This window comes from Trachemys scripta, chromosome 8 (genome assembly GCF_013100865.1).
Source record: "Trachemys scripta elegans isolate TJP31775 chromosome 8, CAS_Tse_1.0, whole genome shotgun sequence".
Classification (NCBI taxonomy): Eukaryota; Metazoa; Chordata; order Testudines; family Emydidae; genus Trachemys; species Trachemys scripta.
Window position 1 is genome coordinate 40,948,776 of NC_048305.1, and position 20,418 is coordinate 40,969,193.

The following is a 20,418-nucleotide window of genomic DNA, read 5'->3' on the forward strand; positions in this document are numbered from 1 at the left end:
GAATAAGGCCACTGTCAGTCACCAACTAGCCCCCGCTCCCTGGGGCAGACTGCAGTATAGGCCACTCATCACAGGCAAGGTTGGGTTTGGACCTGCTGCCTTGGCCTACCCCAGGCTGCCCTCTGCAATCCCCAGTACCCCTTGGCCTCCTACTAGGCCGCAGCCTGGGACTTTCCAGGCTGGAGCTCCCCAGCTCCTCAGCCTTTCCCCAGCCCTGCTCCACTCAGGTATTTTGTCTCTAGCTCCCTGCAGCCAGGCCCTTCTCTCCCTGAACGCAGAGAGAGACTGTCTCTAGCTCATGCAGCCAAGCCCTTCCCCCTCTGAAAGCAGAGAGAGACTGCTGAGCTCCTGGCTCCCAGCCTCTTATACAGGCCAGCTGTGGCGTGATTGGGGCATGGCCCAGCTGTGGCTACTTCCCCAATCAGCCCAGCTTTTAGAGCTGCAGCCCTCTGCCAGGGCTGTTTTAAGCCCTTCCAGGCAGGAGCGGGGTAACCGCTACACTGCTCCCTTTCACACCTGTCATGGAAGGTTGCATTCCTTGTAGCTATTACCATGGTGAGGTGAGTCTCTGAGATTAAAGCCCTCACGTCAGAGCCGCTGTACATGGTGTTCTACAAGGATAAGGTCCAACTGCATCCCCATCCGGCCTTCCTGCCAAAAGTGGTGTCACAATTCCATATCAACCAGGATATCCTCCCGGTGTTCTGTCCAAAGCCTCACACATCCAACGAGGAGAGGCATCTGCACACCCTTGACATCAGGCGTTCCCTGGCTTTCTACCTGGAGCGCACCAAGCCCTTCTATAGATCTACTGAACTCTTCGTTGCAGTGGCTGACAGGATGAAGGACCTCCCAGTGTCTTCTCAGAGGATTTTGGCTTGGATCGCCACCTGCATCCGTACTTGCTACGAGATAGTGCAGTGCCTCTACCAATAGTGACGGCTCTTTCCTCAAGGGCTATCCGGGACAACCGTAGAGCCACAAAGTGGTCATTGGTACACACGTTCACGACGCACTGTGCCATCACCCAACAGGCCCAAGATGATGCTGGCTTTGGCAGAGCCATGTCCATGAACTCCTACCTGCCTCTGGAGGTACTGCTTGGGAGTCACCTACAATGGAATGGACATGAGCAAGCACTTGAAGAAGAAAAGATGGCTACCTTTCATAACTGTTGTTCTTTGAGATGTGTTGCTCATGTCCATTCCATGACCCACCCTCCTTCCCCTCTGTCAGAGTTCTGGGAAGAAGCAACTGAAGGGGGGGGGGGGCGCGGCGGCAGTGCCCCTAATACCAGCACATACATGCGCTACTCCAGAGGGTGCTGGAGCCGGTCCCCTACGGATACCACTGAGGGAAAAACTTCCGGCACTGGTGCATGCGTTGAGCACGCACACCTACAATAGAATGTAGATGAGCAACACATCTTGAAGAACAACAGTTATGAAAAGTTACCCTCTTCTTCTCATTCCTACGTGTGTGACCTTGCGTTTGGCTGTGTCAAAACATGTTTTGTTTGATTGGACCTGGCTTACCAAGCAATCACGGTCACACTCTATCAGTGACCCGCTGCTGTCATTATTTACCACCTCACCCAGCTTTGTGTCATCTGCGAACTTTATCAGCAATAAGCTTATACTTTATTCCAGAGTATTGATAAAAATATTGAGCAGCATAGGGTTGAGAACCAATTCAAACAGGACCCCTGTGGAAACACAACTCACTGATGTTTCCCCGGTAATAATGAAGGACCAGATTCTAAGATGGTGAAAAGTGGCATAGCTCCGTTTAAGACAATGTGTCCACATCAGTTTACACCAGCTTGTTGTGGCTTAGCGGCAGAGTTCCTCCCTCCCTGAGTCCATGGGAGGCCACTCTGCCTCACTGTGTCTCAGCATGTCGCCTATCTTGGGGAATTAGTGGGGCAACAAGAGTCTATAGCTTCGGTCTGTGTTCAAGGGGGTGAGCAACAGACACAGTCAGGTAGCCCAGGCCCTTAGTCAGGACAGGGTAATGAGTCTATAGCTCGGGCCTGTGGTCAGGGCTGAGCAAAAAGTGGAGTTAGCTAGCCCTGGGCCCTCAGTCAGGGCAGGGCAATCAAGGTCTATGGCTCGAGCCTGTGTTTAGGACCAAGCAGCAATGGGTTCAGGCATCCTATCTCCTGTGGATGGCCGACAAACTCTGGCCTCTTGGCCGAGAAAGGGGGAGACTGCCACCCCAGAGTTGGGGTGGCCAGGGAGGACACAGGCCCACCCACTCCACTGCGTCCCAGCCCAGGGCCCTAACAGTGGAAGAGTGGTCTGCCACGGGGTCAGCAGGGATCCTGACTGCAACATGCTGACCTAAACTCAGGTAGTGCTGCAGCCAGACTAGGGTCAGCTGTCCCTGGGCTACTTCCTAACTCCCGCTCGGGTTGTACCTGGGTCTGTAAAGGGCTCTCCAAGTCGTCAGGGTAGAAGACCTGTGGCAGTCCTGGCAACTTTTCTGTGGGCTGGGCAACATTTGGCTCCGGAGGCCCTGGCCAGTCCTCAGCTCCCCAGGGGCCTGCAGCAGTCTCCCTGCTGGGGATCGAGCAGGAGGCGACTGTCTACTCCGGAGGCTGCAGCCCAACTGAGCTCCCAGACCCGCTTTTTCTACTTCCTGTCCCGTCCCATCCACTGACTTCCAACAGGATGGGTGAGCACAGCCTGACTCCGTTCACCAGGGCTCAGTGAGAGGTTCCTCCCCCTGCGGGTCCGTGGGAGGCCACCCCGCCTCACTACACAGCTGAAGAACTGCACTGTGTTTTGAGATCTATCAGTTCGTAGTATTTGATCGATTTAATAGGGACCATATTGATTTTTGTATAGTGTTATTTTTAATTAGAATGTTGTGTTGGCTATTTCTGCAGCAGTTAAATCATTTTGCAGTGGAAAAGATTTTGGCTCCGATACACGGTCTTTCATTCTTGAGGCATCTAATTAGATACTGCTAATGGAGTAGCTGCTAGGGAACACTGCAGCAGTCATGTGTTCACAGTAGCTTGCACACAGACTTTCAACATTAGCATCTGTTTTATGAGGTGATGGAACGTTAGTCAGGGTGTCATGCTTTATTCACTATATTTGTTAAAGTTCCCTTGAGCTTTACGTTTTATTGGTGATAGCCACCTGTGACTGACAGAAAGCAGTGGGCTTAACAACTCCTCTTCCCAAAATGGCACTTCTTAAAGCGAAGCAGCCATTTTCTCCCCTTCCCCCTAAGTCAGTGTTTCCCAAACTTTAGACGCCGCTTGTGTAGGGAAAGCTCTTGTTTACCTGCCCCGTCCGCAGGTTCGGCCGATTGCGGCTCCCACTGGCCGCGGTTTACTGCTCCAGGCCAATGGGAGCTGCGGGAAGCAGCGGCCAGTACGTCCCTTGGCCCGCGCTGCTTCCAGAAGCTCCCATTGGCCTGGAGCAGTGAACTGTGGCCAGTGGGCGCCGCGATCAGCCAAACCTGCGGATGGGACAGGTAAACAAACCGGCCTGGCCCGCCAGGGGCTTTCCCTACACGAGCGGCGTCCCAAGTTTGGGAAACACTGCCTTAAGTAATTTATAGCCTTATTGTCAGACTTGGGCATAAACCCAGCTGTTGGACTTGAATCTGTGATCACCTGTCTCAGATTTGTGCTGCAAGGTAATCCATACTCACCATTTGTTGGTGACCTGGTTTCATGTACACTATAGTGTTGAATTCAGTGAGACTGTTTGTTGATTTCCCTTTTGTGTGATGTGATTTATTTTTCCCTTTTCAGAGCTCTACAGGGGAGAATGCAGATTCTCAGCTGATGGCCATGCCAAACACAGACCCCAGCATCAGGTAAGGTAGGAAAAATCCTGTCCATCTGTGTCAAGGCTGGATCCCCACTTTGAACTTTAGGGTACAAATGTAGGGGCCTGCATGAAAAACTTCTAAGCTTAACTACCAGCTTAGCTCTGGTTCGGCTGCCACCATTTCAATGGATTCCCTTCCTGGGAAGCCTTGAAAAACCTTCACCAAATCCCTGGTGAAAACAGATCCAAACCCCTTGGATCTTAAAACAAGGGGAAATTAACCATTCCCCTCTTTTCTCCCACCAACTCCTGGTGAATCAAGATCCAAACCCCTTGGATCTTAAAACAAGGGGAAATTAACCATTCCCCTTCTTCCTCCCACCAACTCCTGGTGAATCAAGATCCAAACCCCTTGGATCTTAAAACAAGGAGAAATTAACCATTCCCCTCCTTCCTCCCACCAACTCCTGGTGAATCAAGATCCAAACCCCTTGGATCTTGAACAAGGAAAAATCAATCAGGTTCTTAAAAAGAAGGTTTTTAATTAAAGAAAAAGGTAAAAATCATCTCTGTAAAATCAGTATGGAAATTAACCTTACAGGGTAATCAAACTTAAAGAGCTCAGAGGACTCCCCTCTAGTCTCAGGTTCAAAGTACAGCAAACAAAGATACACACTCTAGTAAAAGGTACATTTACAAGTTGAGAAAAACAAAGGAAAACTAACACGCCTTGCCTGGCTATTTACTTACAAGTGTGAAATAGGAGAGACTTGTTTAGAAAGATGTGGAGAACCTGGATTGATGTCTGGTCCCTCTCAGTCCCGAGAACGAACACACTCCCAAAACAAAGAACACAAACAACAGCCTTCCCCCCCCAAGATTTGAAAGNGTACTGTACACAGGACAGCTATTACCCTTCCCTTTATAGTTATGACAATCTGGATTAGTGGTGTTTAGATATTCTGTTTGGTTATTACCTTACACTTACCTATTCTCTTGCCCACCTCTGAATACCCCATCAGGCTCTCATAATTTGCCTCAGACTTCCTCTACCTCTACTGGCAAAACTACTGACCCTTATTAAACTAGTGTATTTGAACCTTTCTGTTCACTCTCTGGGGCGTTTAAGTTGGAGAGACCCTAGTATTATGGCTCTACTTTCTCCTTTTCCTGTAGGGTTTCTATCAATGACTCTTTGAATCCTCTCACTCCACTGAGTCCCCTCCTAAGAAGAGAGAACCTTCAGAAAAAAGCATAGGGCCGGTCTCGGTGAGAAGTCCATCCATCAATCCAGTCCCCAAGCTAGGAAGATGCCTGGAGGACTCTCCAGGAATATTCAAGTGCTCAAGAAGGCTACAAAGTGTAGAAGCTCCAATAAGGGAAGGGTTTCTTCTCCTTGAGAGCATTCCAGGGACCCTCAACATGAGAGAGATGGCTTCTGTGATAGATCCAAGAAAACCTATAACAGACAAATAGCTCTCTCATCTCCTACTGATCCTCCCTGCCCACTCTCCTTTGGAGGAAGGGGAGTTTTCAACGTCTCCTCCTTTATGGAATCCAAGACAGCGAGACCAAAAGCAAATTGATAAAAAGAAAACCTGTTTTACTGGACCAAAAAGATATGGTCTCACCCACCTTGTCACTCTAATATCCTGGGACCGATACGGCTACAACAACACTGAAAAAAAAAAAAAAAGAAAACGTCCTTTTTAAGAAGGCCTCCAAACCAAACCCAGCCAGCAGAGTTTCTGATTGTAGAAAGAAGGCAGGCTTTCTCCCTTTCCCTTAGGTCAGGGAAGGAGCAGCTTCACCAATTCAGAAGGCCCTTACCTCAGAGCCTTGAATCTGAGCAGGCAAAGTCTCTAGAACTCATATCAGGTTTATTGATTAAAAGTATAGCCAATTGACTGACTACACTTGTGTTTTGTTATGAAAAATGTTCAAGAGGCCAAATAAGCAAACTTAGCCAATTTTGTTGCTAAAAGTAAACAACAGTACAGTTTAGGAAAGAAAGAGTTACTATATTACTGATCGTTCTGGGTAAGTGTTTCTCAGAGAGTGCCAGTTCACATTACACAGAAGGTGTGCTCCCTAAATAGGTCCCCAAACTACCTATATTTACAGTAGGACCTCATTACAAATTAAAAGCACTCTATACGTCACCCAAGACTAATCTTCACCAATCAGCTTGTTAGCTTCTTTTTCTGGTACCATGGCATACCCCTTATCTCTTGTTTTTGAATACAGCATTCCAAACCAGTTGGGCTGTACCAGGTAGAACATAAGAACAGCCAATACTAGTTCAGGCCAATGGTTCATTTAGCCCAGTATCCTGTCTTCCAGTAGCGGCCCATATCAGATGCTTCAGAGGGACTGAACAGAACAAGCAATCGTCGAGTGATCCGTCCTCTTGTTGTCCACCCCCAGCTTCTTGAAGTCAAAAGCTAGGGAAACCCAGGAAATGAGGTTGCATCCCTTACCATCTTGGCTAATAGCCTTCATGAACTTATCTAATTTTATTTGAACCCTGTTGTGTTTTTGGCTTTCACAACATCCCCAGGCAATGAGTGCCACGGATTGTTGTGTGAAGAATCAGAGGGGTAGCCGTGTTAGTCTGAATCTGTAAAAAGCAACAGAGGGTCCTGTGGCACCTTTGAGACTAACAGACTTTGAGACTTGCATCTGAAGAAGTGAGGTTCTTACCCATGAAAGCTTATGCTCCCAATACTTCTGTTAGTCTCAAAGGTGCCACAGGACCCTCTGTTGCTTTTGTGTGAAGAAGTACTTCCTTATGTTTGTTTAAAATCTGCTGGGTGACCCCTGGTTCTTGTTATGTGAAGGAGTAAATAAAACTTTCTTATTCATTTTCTCCATACCATTCATGATTTTATAGACCTCTATCATATCCTCCTTTAGTCGTCTTCTTCCAAGCTGAACAGTCCCAGTCTTTTTAATCTCTCCTCTTATGGAAGCTGTTCCATACCCCTACTCATTTTTGTTGTCCTTCTTTTTGTATTTATCAACATTGAATATCATCTGTCATTTTGTTGCCCATTCACCCATTTTTTGGAAATCCCTTCGTAACTCTTTGAAGTCAGCTTTGGACTTAAATATCTTGAATACGTCATAGGACTGGACGTGACCTTGAGTGGTCATCTAGTCCAGTCCCCTGCACTCATGGCAGGACTAAATATTATCTAGACCATCCCTGATAGGTGTTTGTCTAACCTGCTCTTCAAAATCTCCAATGATGGAGATTCCACTGTGACACTCTATACCTCGGGGGAGTGTTTTGTAACCCCCATATTCCTCATCTATATATAATTGTGATATTGCATATAAAGCATGTCATGTGACGTATCAGGGGAAAGGTTATGATCTGCTGAAATCCATTGTCCTATCTAAACGTGTATCATTAATGCATATAAAATTATAAGAATTGTGTTGTATAGTTTTCACTAAAATATGCTGTGGGTTTGGGAAGCACCCAGATACTAGCTCTCCAGAGACAATGACAAGGGAGGTAACCAAGGCCTGGGTGGGTGCTGACCAGACACCACCAGCCATTGTCCAGCAGAGGAGTTACAATTCTCACTCACAGGAGACACACTGGGGTATTGCTGAGTCACAAGATGAAGCAATGCCTACCAGACATGCCTGGACTTGTGTTCCCCAAGCACATGGACTAAGGGTATAAAACAGAGCACAGTGGCCCCATGCTTCGCCTTTTCCCCTTCCCCACGTATGCTGAAAGCAACAAGGATGCTCAGAAGACTCCAACAGAGGAGACTGGCCCAGGTTTCAAGCATAACACCTGTGTCCTATGAACTGCAGTATCCGGTGGGGTGAGAAAAACTGTTTAATCTAGATGTTGCTCAATCTAATAGGGTTGAGAGTTTAGACTGCATGCTTGTATTTTATTTCTTTTGGTAACTAACTTGGACTTCTTGCCTATCACTTAAAATCTAGCTTTTGTAATCAAGAAACTTCGTTTACTGTTTATCTTTACCAGTGAGTTTGCCTGAAGTGTTTGGTAAATCTGCTCAGGTTTACAAGGGCTGGTGTATGTCCACTTTCCATTGATGAAGTGGTGAACCAATTAATAAATTTGCACTTCTCGTCTTGAGCAGTGCAAGACGGTGTATTCCTGGGATACAAGGTTGGGAGCTGGGGGAATTTGGCTGGTACCTTTCTCTGTGTGATTCGTGAGTGGCTCTGGGAGCATTCATGCAATCTAGCTGGGTGTGGGGCTCCACATGCGGTTGCGCTGAATGACAACAGCACCTGGAGGGGTTTGCTACTTGTCACTAGCAAAGCATTGTGAGAGACAGCCCAAGCTGGAGAGTTAAGGGGGCACAGTGGTCCCACCGTCCCAGGCTACACCTTGGGATCCCGTCACATCCACTACCTCCGTAGGCAGTTTATTCCAGTGCTTAACCACTCTGACAGGAAGTTTTTTCTAATGCCCAACTTAAACTCGCCTTGCTGCAGTTTAAGATCATAATATTGTATCATCTGCAAATTTTGCCACCTCACTGTTTATCCCTTTTTCCAGATCATTTATGAATATGTTGAATAGCACAGGTCCCTGTACAGATTGCTGGGAGACACTGCTATTGACCTCTTTCCATTTGAAAGCTGACCATTTATTCCTACCCTTTGTTTCCTGTCTTTTAACCAGTTACTGATCTGTGAGAGTTTCTTTCCTCTTATCCCATGATTGCTTACTTTGCTTGAGAGCATTTAGTGAGGGACCTTGTCAAAGGCTTTCTGAAAGTCTAAGTACCCAATATCCATTGGCTTTCTGTTGTCCAGATGTTTGTATACCCCCTCAGTAAATTCTAATAGATTGATAAGGCATGAGTTCCCTTTATAAAAGCCATGTTGACTCTTCCCCAGCAAATCATGTTCATCTATGTGTCTGAAAATTCTGGGGTTTTTTTTACTATAGTTTTAGCCAATTTGCCTGCTACTGAGGTTAGGCTTATGGGCCTGTAATTGCCAGGATCACCTCTTGAGCCTTTTTTCAAAATTGTCATCACATGAACTATCCTCCAGCCATCTGGTACAGAAGCTGATTTAAGCGATAGGTACACACCACAGTCAGTTCTGCAATTTCACGTACGAGTTCCTTCATAACTCTTGGGTGAATACCATCTGGTCCTGGTGACTTATTACTCTTTATCAGTTTTTTCCAAAGCCTCAATCTGGGATAGTTCCTCAGATGTGTCACCTAAAAAGAATGGCTCAGGCGTGGGAATCTCCCTCACATCTTCTGCAGTGAAGACCGATGCAAAGAATTCATTTAGCTTCCCTGCAATGGCCTTCTTGTTCTTGAGTGCTCCTTTAGCACCTCGACCATCCAGTGGCCCTACTGATTGTTTGGCAGGCTTCCTGCTTCTTACATACTTAAAATTTTTTTGCTATTAGTTTTTGAGTCTTTGGCTAGCTGCTTTTCAAATTCTTTCTTGGCCTGCCTTCTATTTTCTATTTTAAGTGGGATTTAACTTCCAATTTTTAAAGATGCCTTTTGCCTCTACCCTCTTCTTTTACTAACTTTTTAACTAACTTTCTCATTTTTGTGTAGTTCCCATTTCTGAAGGAAACGCTCATGTATCTTGATTTTGATAGGGTTTATATTTGCTAGTGCCAAATGCTGTGTTTAGCTTTGGAAGGTATTATGGGAAGTATCACTGTTAATATAAGTGGGCAAGAGTGAACTTAACTTTATGCTAACATTTATATATAATATTAATGTGAATGTAATACTGTGATGAAGTGGGAATTTTCTGTAATATTTTTGACACCTTATGTGTGCCTCAGTTTCATTATATTTTGTATTGCTACCCAGTGGGGGAAAGAGAACTAAGTTTGAAACTGCCTGAAGTCATTTCCATAGGAAGAAGGAGGTGGCATTACCACCTCTTTCGGCAAGAAGGAAGATATATGAATTGGTATTACTTCCTTATCTACTCAACTTTCTCAAACGATGCTGCTCCAAAGCTGGGGGTGTAGCCCTAATGTTGTGGATCTGTGACAGTTGGTGGGAGAAATCGGATGCTGAATCAACCCATAGTATTTTGCAATAAGTGACTTGCAGCAGTGGAAACAAGGTTAGTCAAAGGAAACATCAAGAAAATGGTGTATAACCACCACTGTGAGACGGTCATCATAAACCTGTGCAAAGAGAGCGGGTTAAGTGTTGGGAAGTTCAACAAGGTGCAGCTTATTGCATGGCTGGAGAAGGATGATCGGACCAAGACATTGTTTCCAGACACAGGCAGGGTTCCCAGAGAATCGGAGAGTGACACAGGCAGCAGCAGGGCATCCTCAAGACCTGGTTCCCCAGTCAGCATGGTGTTCTCACAACCCAGTTGCCCTTGAATAGATTAGAAGTAGTGGGAGTTGGAGCTAAGAGCAAACGAGCTAGCAGATTGTGAGACGCAGCAAAAATATGAAGAAGCAATGAAAGCATGACCTGGAGATGGAGAAGCAGAGGAGCAAGAGGTCCCATAGAGGGGTAAGTGGTGAAATACCCCAGAATGCCAGTTCTTCAGGGAGCCTAGACACCAAATTGTTGCCCCAGTTTGAGGAGGCAGGCGGAGATATAGATGCCTACCTCACTGCCTTTGAGAAGGCTTACAATCTGGTTGACTCCCTTACTTAGTTCTAAAGCTATAGAGGCATACAGCCAGATGGGCAGAGTTGATGGAGACTATGAACAGTTTAAAAGGTGTTACTGCTAAAGTTTGCATTCACACCTGAGGCTTATAAGAAAGAGTTTCAGGGGTGTGCAAAAGACCTACGATGTAGCATATATGGAAACCACCATGCTGATGGGAATATATCTTCACAAATGGAATCATAGAATCATAGATTATCAGGGTTGGAAGGGGCCTCAAGCGGTCATCTAGTCCAACCCCCTGCTCAAAGCAGGACCAATCCTCAACTAAATCATCCCAGCCAAGGCTTTATCAAGCCTGACCCTAAAAACCTTTAAGGAAGGAGATTCCACCACCTCCCTAGGTAACCCATTCCAGTGCTTCACCATCCTCCTAGTGAAAAAGTTTTTCCTAATATCCAGCCTAAACCTCCCCCACTGCAACTTGAGACCATTACTCCTTCTTCTCTCATCTGCTGCCACTGAGAACAGTCTAGATCCATCCTCTTTGGAACCCCCTTTCAGGTAATTGAAAGCAGCTATCAAATCCCTCCTCATTCTTCTCTTCTGCAGACTAAATAATCCAAGTTCTCTCAGCCTCTCCTCATAAGTTATGTGCTCCAGCCACCTAATCATTTTTGTTGCCCTCCGCTGGACTCTTTCCAATTTTTCCACATCCTTCTTGTAGTGTGGGGCCCAAAACTGGACACAGTACTCCAGATGAGGCCTCACCAATGCCGAATAGAGGGGAATGATCATGTCCCTTGATCTGCTGGCAATGCTCCTACTTATACAGTCCCAAATGCCATTAGCCTTCTTGGCAACAAGGGCACACAGTTGACTCATATCCAGCTTCTCCTCCACTGTAACCCCTAGGTCCTTTTCTGCAGACCTGCTGCCTAGCCATTCGGTCCCTAGTCTGTAGCAGTGCATGGGATTCTTTCGTCCTAAGTGCAGGACTCTGCACTTGTCCTTGTTGAACCTCATCAGATTTCTTTTGGCCCAATCCTTTAATTTGTCTAGGTCCCTCTGTATCCTATTCCTATCCTCCATCATATCTACCACTCCTCCCAGTTTAGTGTCATCTGCAAACTTGCTGAGGGTGCAATCCACACCATCCTCCAGATCATTAATGAAGATATTGAACAAAACCGGCCTCAGGACTGACACTTGGGGCACTCCGCTTGATACCAACTAGACAGGGAGCCATTGAGCACTACCCGCTGAGCCCGATGGGATAACGGTGCAGGTGGAGGATATGTATAAATCCTTGACAAAGCCCTGGCTGGGATTATTTAGTTGGTGTTGTTTCTGCTTTGAGCAGGGGGTTGGACTAGATGACCTCCTGAGGTCTCTTCCAACCCTAATCTTCTATGATTCAATGATGGTGAAGTTGGAAAAATCTGAGATGTGTTACCATGAGCTTAAAATGTAGTTAGTAGACAGGAAGACTAACGGGCTATATAATGCAAGCTGGTTGGCACATGGACAGTTGGTCTGAGTATGAAAAGAGACCCAACAGGGACTCGTCTAAGCATCTGTCCTGGGATAGGGAACCAGTAGAGGTACCTGAGAAGTGGGATTCAGGTACACCCACAGTGGTGGGGAGCAGCTGACCCAGGTAGCCCCTGCTAAGAGATTGTAAAGACCTGAGATGAGACATTTTTAGGAAACAGAGTATAATGCCTAAGGATTGATGAAGTAAGGTTTGCCCGGGACAGAGAGATGGACACATACTCTATGCAGCCAAGAAAGCAGCCAGCAGTTCAGGCTCAGAGAGTAAATTATGTGACAGAATTTTTAAAAGGGAAGATATGAAACTGTTCTGAACTGTGGATTAGAAACTGTGCTGTAAGAATCATGGAAGTGCCTGGTAGAACAGGTACCAAGGTGATGAGAAATATGCGGGATCATCTATGGATAACAATTGTGGGTTTGAACTTCCATGGGTCACTGGGTAAAATGACCCTGCTTAGTTTGCTGTCGAAGGAGGAAAAGATATCACAAAGTGGGAATTTTCTGTAATATTTTTATGAAGTCTGTGTGTGCCTCAGTTTCCCAGATATTTTGCATGAATACCCTGTGGGGAAAAAGGACTAAGTTTGCTCTCAGGGCAGGCTGAGAGATATACATGTATGTGTGTCACCTAGCTGTCTGAGCCAAAACAGGTCATTTAAAAAGGACCGGCCGAGGCCCATTCTGAGAAGACAGTGGAAAACCCAATCATCAGGACATTGACACCTAGCATCCGGTGACCCAGTAAGGAAGGGATTTTCCCCGCCTCTCAGCAGGGAAGCTGAGCATAGACCCCAGCTCGAGAACAAAGGATTGGAAGGTGTGAGATGAGGGATAAGTGTTGGATTCTGGAGGAAGCTGGAGGCTCTCTCACTTGGGAACTAAGACGATGATACGGAGAGAAAAACACAGAGCCTGAACATGAGTTCACTACAGCTTGGCTGGGCTCTGGGCTGACCAGAATGGATTATGCTTTAGCCTTTATTTCTCTGTGCTAACAAACGGGCATCCTGTGCTGTGTTCTAGTGGACTAATACAGGCTACTGTTTGACAGTGTTGTTGGAGTCACTGCGAATACTTGCTGAGGTGCATTAATCCCTGAAGGATGGACAAGTCTCAAGCAGGAGTCTGTCTTAGTTGGACTTGCTGAACCGAGCTCACGGGTGAAGCAGGAGGACTGAAGCCCAGAGGTTCAGTCAAGGAGACGGTGAGGCCACTGTTGTCTTAACAGGCTAGCGATCTGGAGTCCAAGGGGTTCTGCAACCCATAGCAGCCAGCATGGCTTCTGGTCTCTTCTCTCCCTCGCTCAGCTTCCATGTCCTGTTCATCTAGCTTAGCCCCAGAGAGGGCTCCTTGATTGTGCCCAAGCTGTTTTGGCTGTAAGCGCCAGACTGTCCCTTAAAGGGGCACCCCACCATAACTCCCAAGGAAGAGATGGAGGAATGAGACCCAGTAGACTAGTCCCTCCTGAATTCTTGGAGGTGATGTTTAAAAGGGTCTCCATTACGCTAGGACTCCAAGCCTAGCAGACAAAGGAGAACAAGAAAGGTCAGAATGGAGGATGGACCTTTTTGGGGGAAAGGCTCAAAATGAGACTAAGAAAACTATGTTATTTCCCTTGCATTCCTTGTTTGAAAGCAGGATCAATCTGAATGGGAAGAGCCAGCTACAGACAGATATTCTGAAAAACAGGCTCCCAAGTTCTGTCATTTCCCCTAAGATAAATGACTCTCTCCAAATTCCTTACACAGTAGACACAAGCCTACTATTTTCCTGAACACCAAACCAATAGGCATATTGAGGCATCCCTCAGAAAATGTATGAAGCTTTAACTATCGTCCTTCAAGTATACATCTCTTCCGAGGCCCTCACAAGGCCATCTGGCTTAGACAAATGACTAGAATGAATCTAATAATGAGTCAAGTCTGTACTCCATAAGATCACCCTGGCAGCCTCTTATATATTGGAGCTTCCTTGGATGCTCTGAGAGCCTCATCCAGGAGTGGTGTTCAGGAGGCAGCTCTGCCTTTATTCCTGGTAGTGAGTTGACCAAGAAATCCATGCCTTTTTTGTGGAGACCTTGTAGACACTGCCAAGCTGCCTTTTACCTTGGTCCTGACCTCTCCAAGAGATGTTCAGGGAAGGAGAAGTGTCAGAGTCACAGCAGTTCTATGAAGTGACTGTGTCCTGGAATTGATAAGATCCCAAAGAGCAGGTTTCTCTTCTCTCTCAAGCCTCCAACAATCGGATGCACTGAGCCATACTGAATGAAATAAAGCAGCTGTCCCAGACAAGACAATAAAAGGGAAGATGAGAGATTTCCCTTGTTCTGCTCTATTGTATTTGTGTTGCCCAGGAGGCACAGCCTGTGGGAAACTATAATATATCTAAAGTCTCTCTACAGATGCATGGAAAATCTTGGAGACTTCTGGTACGGAATCATGGAAGCCTTGTATGTGGATGGCCATATGGCTTCCCTGCCTATCCAGATCAGGAACTTTCATTGCAAGTTCCTTCGTTTCTACTATTGGGGTGATGCTGGTTTCTGTCACTCTTAGTCACGGGAATGGCTGCCCTCTACTCTAAAGGAATTCATTTGGAAAGCGGTGACTGAAAAGGACCGTACAGTCTGGTGGGAACCACGTGAATGTGAGCTCCCCCAGTGATGCTGTGGCTGAAGTGACTAACATGATCAAAGGATGCATGGCCGGGGGAATATCAAGCAGGAGAAAGAGATGATTTACACCTCTGTATAGAACACTGGTGAGATGAGTAGTGGCATACTCCCTTCCCACTTTAAAAAGGAAGTTGCCAAATTGGAACAGATTCAGAGAAGAGCCACAATGATGATTCCAGGTCTGAAAGACCTGTCTTACAGTGAGAGACTGAAAAAGCTTAGTCTTTTCAGCTTGTTCAAGAGAAGGTTAAGAGGTGACTTGATGAGGATTTATAAGCACATACACAGGGGAAGGGGTGTCAGATAATAAAGGGCTTTATGGATTTCCCCCCTCTTCCTCTACTACATGCTGGTAAAAGGTGTATTTGTGCAGTCAATACATACACCAATGTATCAGACTTCTCATCCCTTCATGGCATGGATTTATCATAAATATAGTCACCTTCTATGGTGGTGGTGGCCTGTGATAATTGAGCACATTTTAGATATTAAAAAGAAATGCTGCTTTCCTTTCAGTGTAAGGCCTGATTCAGTAAAAAACAATGTGCGGGTTCTGAAAATTCCAAAGTGCTTGGCATTTGGATATACAATGTAATAAGGTGCTTTTCAGTAATATGGTAATCTATTACTATAGCAATGGGTAGTGTTGCCTCTATCTCCAGACTTCTTTTGCCAAAGTCCCTTCCTTTGCTCTTGTTCAGCAGCCCTCACTATGAACACTTAAATGCTGAAAGGCAGGGGGTTAATCCACTGAGGTTACTTAGAATCTGACATCTGTATTAGCATGGTTCCATGGAAAACCTCTACCAGCAGAGCATTGGAAAGGTCCCATGGATTCTACTGGGTTTTGAATCAGAGGCTAATGAAGAGGTTGGTCCAGAGTTTGAAGAGTGTTTTTATTCTATTTCTGATCTAGATTTAGTATGTTTTGTGAGGAAGCGCCGAACCTGTTTATTTTGAGGAATATATTTTCTCTTTTCAATGTGTTTTATTGTATAATATGTTTGTGATGTCTTTTATATTGTAAGACAGATACTATGTCTCAGTGCTAGTGTCATGGTCCTATTATGCCTGCTGCTTATTGCTATTTGTCATTAATTATTATTATTTGCTTACACCTTCATTCCAATTGAAAGGGGGACCACCCCTTTTATCGTCTAAAATGCTGCCATTTCTTGCTCCTAGCTCCCATGCCAGCCCATCCTTCCCCCACTATTAAAAATCATATTTCTAAAGGTTTGTTTAAAAAAAACCAACATACCCTGCCTGGGAAATTAACCCCCACCACCATGGACTTAATATGTTCTGCCCACAGCACTTTCTTATCACCTAATCTTCAGCCTGCCCTATGATAGGGTGGGATCCTGCTAGGCTAGCAGTTGCAGTGCTGCTACCACAACAACAGTACAAGCAGTTGCTAGCAGCAGGAGGTAGTGCCACATAGTATCACAGCAGAGAGATCACTTTGTAACGTGTTTGTGCCCTGAGCTGCATAAGTAGCACACTTTAGAAATATAAAACCAAACTAATCCATTGCTTCCACTGCACCTTAAAGTGGGTCAGTAAAAGCAATGCTATCATCTGAAAATCCAAGACAATGGTATCTGCTTATAGAATGCAGTACTGCTTTGTGCCAACATGCTATGGTATTACCGCAGCAAATACACCGCTACCTCGATATAACGCGACCCGATATAACATGAATTTGGATATAACGCAGTAAAGCAGTGCTCGGGGCAGGGGGGGTCTGCGCACTCTGGTGGATCAAAGCAAATTCAATATAACGCGGTTTCACCTCTAACGCGGTAAGATTTTTTGGCTCCCGAGGACAGCGTTACATCGAGGTAGAGGTGTACTGCAAGCAGAAGATGTGCCACTAAAGCAGAACTTCTTGAAAGTTAAGGTATGCTGAAATCCAGTGAATTGTATAAATCAGTCCCTCAAATTAGAGAACATATTTATTTCTTAAAAATAAATTAGGGAAAACTTTTGATAGCAACATGTCATGGGAATTTCTCACTGTCCTACAAGAGCAGTGAGGCAGTGCTGTCAGAGTCAGGAAAGCAGGTATTTTTGCTCAGAATATTTTAAACATGCTGAAGAGAACTCTCATCCCCAGACCCATGATAATATGTAAATCTAGACTTGCAGAAGAGTAGTAGCTAGGATTCCTAAGTTCTGTTCTTATTCCTGCCTCTGGTTTACTCTTACCTAATGTTCATATAAATGTTCTTAGTGCCAGATTTTCAACAGATTGGCATCCAGCAGCCCTTATTGTATGACCACTTGTTCATACTCTCTATTACACAAGGTCCAGATGACAATTGGAGCTGCTGCATGCTGAGCTCTTTGAAAATCTAGCTCTTAAAGATGGTATCTCACTTAAGGTTCTTAACTCCCCTCTTTATTTCAGCAGGAACTCAGGGAATGAGCTGCAGGTGTATTATGCCTCTCTGAGAAATTACCAAGACTTCTTTGAAGCTATTCACAGAAGGGGGGATACATTCTACGTGGTATCTTTTCGTAGGGTAAGTGCAACACACATTCAGTATTGAACTGGTAAATGGGGCATTGGTAAAGATCATGATGATTCAGCATTTGGTCCTTGAGATAGGGAAGGAGTGCTAGTCCACAGTTGAAGTTGAAGCTAATTTACCTTTTTAAGTCTGATTTTTTTCAAAAATCCCTTGTTTTACTGGAAAAAAAACAATCTACCTGAAATTGCACATGCCACAATTCTTTCCAGGATAGAAGTTGTCTGGAAAGTCCGGGAAGAATCACACGAGGAGTTTCAAAGATACAAAGCTTGATTTTTTTACTTGTTCCCTTTTTTACAGATGTTTTCTAAACTGTTTTGGTTACTATATTTCCTAATTCATGTGGAAGCTTCACTTCATCTCCAAGTGTCATTACTGAATGGAAGTGTCTTTCATGGGATTTGAGGAGGTGCTTGTAGCAATTATGGAGTGGTCACTAATGAGATGAACCTAAGTGATGAATGGATATGATTGTTTCACAGCTTCTAGTGTTCTCAAGGTGTCACAACCAGGGTACAGCTAGTCTTGCGTGGCTGAAATGATGGTGTATTTCCATAGTTTAGACCTTTTTAGGAAGGTTGTAGGGTGGCACTCTCATTTGGAATCCCAAACTTTCTATGGGTCTTATGTAAACTGCAGCATTGTTTTAATGGTTTTTGGATAAAGCAAATGACGGATTTTTTTTTTCTGTCTTAAATATTGGTTACAATTTTTTTTTGTCTATGACTATTACTGAATAAAACTTGGTTGCAAACTTAGCCCAAAGGATAACTTGTATTGTGTCAGTGCAGGGAAGGTTTTCTCTCTTTTGAGGACTGCTAGTAAATCCATAGAATGTAGTTTAAATCTGGAGTGCACTAGAACTGGATTGCACTGTTGCTAAACATTGATCCAGCTCCTGACTCATGCTGGGATCAGTTTAATTGTTAAGCATCAATCTTTCTTAATAAGCCAGACATTTGTGAGCAGACTGACTGCTCTGCATTCCAGCCAGTGATGAACTTTATCAGGTGGTAGAGGAATAACTAGTCTTGTAAGTAAACTCAAAAGGTACCATTTTTGAGTTTCTAATGGAGCTGCTGTTACTGAAAGGCCATGCCTGATCAGTGATGTTAAAAATCAGATTGCAGATTCACATATCTGCAATCTGATTAGTAACCACTAGTTCTAAGGCTTCCCAGCTAGAGATCCATACCCCTCAAGGAGTAGGTAAAGCACCAGTGGCAGTCCTTAGTATTTACCAGGTTTCAGTAAAAGCTGTTCACACAGTTCTCATCGAGCTGAATGTGACCTTTGCTACTTCACAGGCTTTCTGGGGGATAGCTGTGCTCTTCTTCCAAGGGCTGTCATCCTGTTCACTTTTCCAGATGTTGTACTGCTGCTTCTGCTGATTGCAAAGGGAAGAGCAAAGAGGGCCATTCAGAGGGTAGGACCCATATAGCCAAACACAGGTAATATTAAACAAGAAGACATGTGCTAGAAGTATGCTGAAAGCATATGTAGCACACATCTGTACCAATGCTATTATTAAAGCCATCCAGGAGTGTCTTTATTGTCCATGCACCTCGTTGCACTAAACCTTACACGTGCTTTGGAATAGTGTGAACAAGCAACTGACTAGAGGATCCGTAAGGACTCGCAACTGTAAGCCATTGGGCACTGTGGTCCTGACACTGAATATTCAGACTTTCCTAAAAAGGCTCTTTAGAGAGATACCCACTGAAAATCAGCTCGGCACGCGTGCCATAGGTTGCCTACCCCTGAGATACATTATCAAAAGGCATGTTAGGAAAGTGATTATTTTTAAAATCTTATTTTTCCCAGCCTCAATAATTCTTCTTCACTGTATGTCCATGAGAATGTGTGTTTGATCTCTGATTACATCCCATACTTCACTGGGCCTCTCTACAGAACTTTCGGTTATCGTGTGAGGTTTGTGTCTGTCTGTAAAAATCTCAGACACAATCAAATAGTGACATTCTTACTGGAATTGAGGGTTTTGTGTTGAATAAGGCTTAGTTTCCAGGCTTGTGTTCCAAGGTTGGAATTTTGTTATTAAATGCTTGGCAAGTACATCTGTTCTTTCAGCAGTCCCTAACAGCAGAAATATAGTTAGAATGAGACTTGAAATAGCTTTGGGTGGGATGGTTAATTATGAAACTTTCTGAAGCAACTTCATAACAAAGAGCAAAATTGTATTTGTCAGGCTTTTCATCTTCTGCAGTTGCTTGTCATGGGCCTACCTGAATACACTAGCCAGTTCATGTATTCTGTTTAGATTGTACGCACTGGCAGAAAATGATTAGAAAGAGGCACTGACTTCCATTCTGACTTGCAAAGCCATGCTTTAAATGCTTAATTTTTTTTGTATTTGATGAAACTCCTGCTTGTAATACATCAGAGCCAAACAAGTGATTTTTCTTTTACCAAACATAAAGTCTCTTAGGGTTAGGGTTAAGCAAGTAGTATGTCTATTTTGTGAATGAAATGTTTTAGTCTATGTCTTCACTATACTTTTGTTGGTATAGCTTATGTTGCTCAGGGGTGTGAAAAAGAATATATCCCTGAACGACAGAAGTTGCACCGACAGAAACACTGGTGTGGACAGCGCTATGTCAGCGGGAGATGCTCTCCCACCGACATAGCTATCATCTCATTGAAGTTGCTTTAATTATGTCGACAGGAAAGCTCTCTCCCGTCAGCATATAGTGGCTACATGAGTGACCTTATAGCGGCGCATCTGCATTGGTACAGCTGTGCCGCTTACTATTTAGATCCCTTTGTAAGTGAAAAGGAAAAATTCCTACACATGCCCTGGGGTGTAGTTACCAGGAACTCAGCCTGGGAAGTTTCCTTTCTTCATTAGGAATCACTGTCCCAAACTCCTTCTCACTGAGGTTTCACATTTCATTGACAACAAAGAGTCTGGTGGCACCTTAAAGACTAACAGATTTATTTGGGCATAAGCTTTCGTGAGTAAAAACCTCACTTCTTCGGATGCATAGAGTGAAAGCTACAGATGCAGGCATTATATACAGACACATGGAGAGCAGGGAGTTACTTCACAAGTGGCGAACCAGTGTTGACAAGGCCAATTCAATCAGGGTGGATGTAGTCCACTCCCAATAATAGATGAGGAGGTGTCAATTCCAGGAGAGGAAAAGCTGCTTCTGTAGTGAGCCAGCCACTCCCAATCCCTATTCAAGCCCAGATTAATGGTGTTGAATTTGCAAATGA

General features: G+C 44.8%; 1 protein-coding gene across 8 annotated transcripts in view; it reads left to right on the forward strand.

The window, feature by feature from the left end:
* The window catches only part of ATF6 (activating transcription factor 6), a 343,638-nt gene that overhangs the window by 182,964 nt on the left and 140,256 nt on the right, over positions 1–20,418 (forward strand). For 5 of the 8 annotated variants that reach the window (XM_034778772.1, XM_034778774.1, XM_034778770.1 and 2 more), the window contains 2 exons: positions 3,773–3,837; positions 17,058–17,172. In XM_034778772.1, coding sequence (XP_034634663.1) covers positions 3,773–3,837; positions 17,058–17,172 — 180 coding nt within the window. Of the gene's footprint in view, positions 1–3,772; positions 3,838–4,967; positions 6,413–17,057; positions 17,173–18,488; positions 18,654–20,418 lie in introns of those variants that run through there. The other 3 variants (XM_034778775.1, XM_034778777.1, XM_034778771.1) reach the window with 3 other exon arrangements.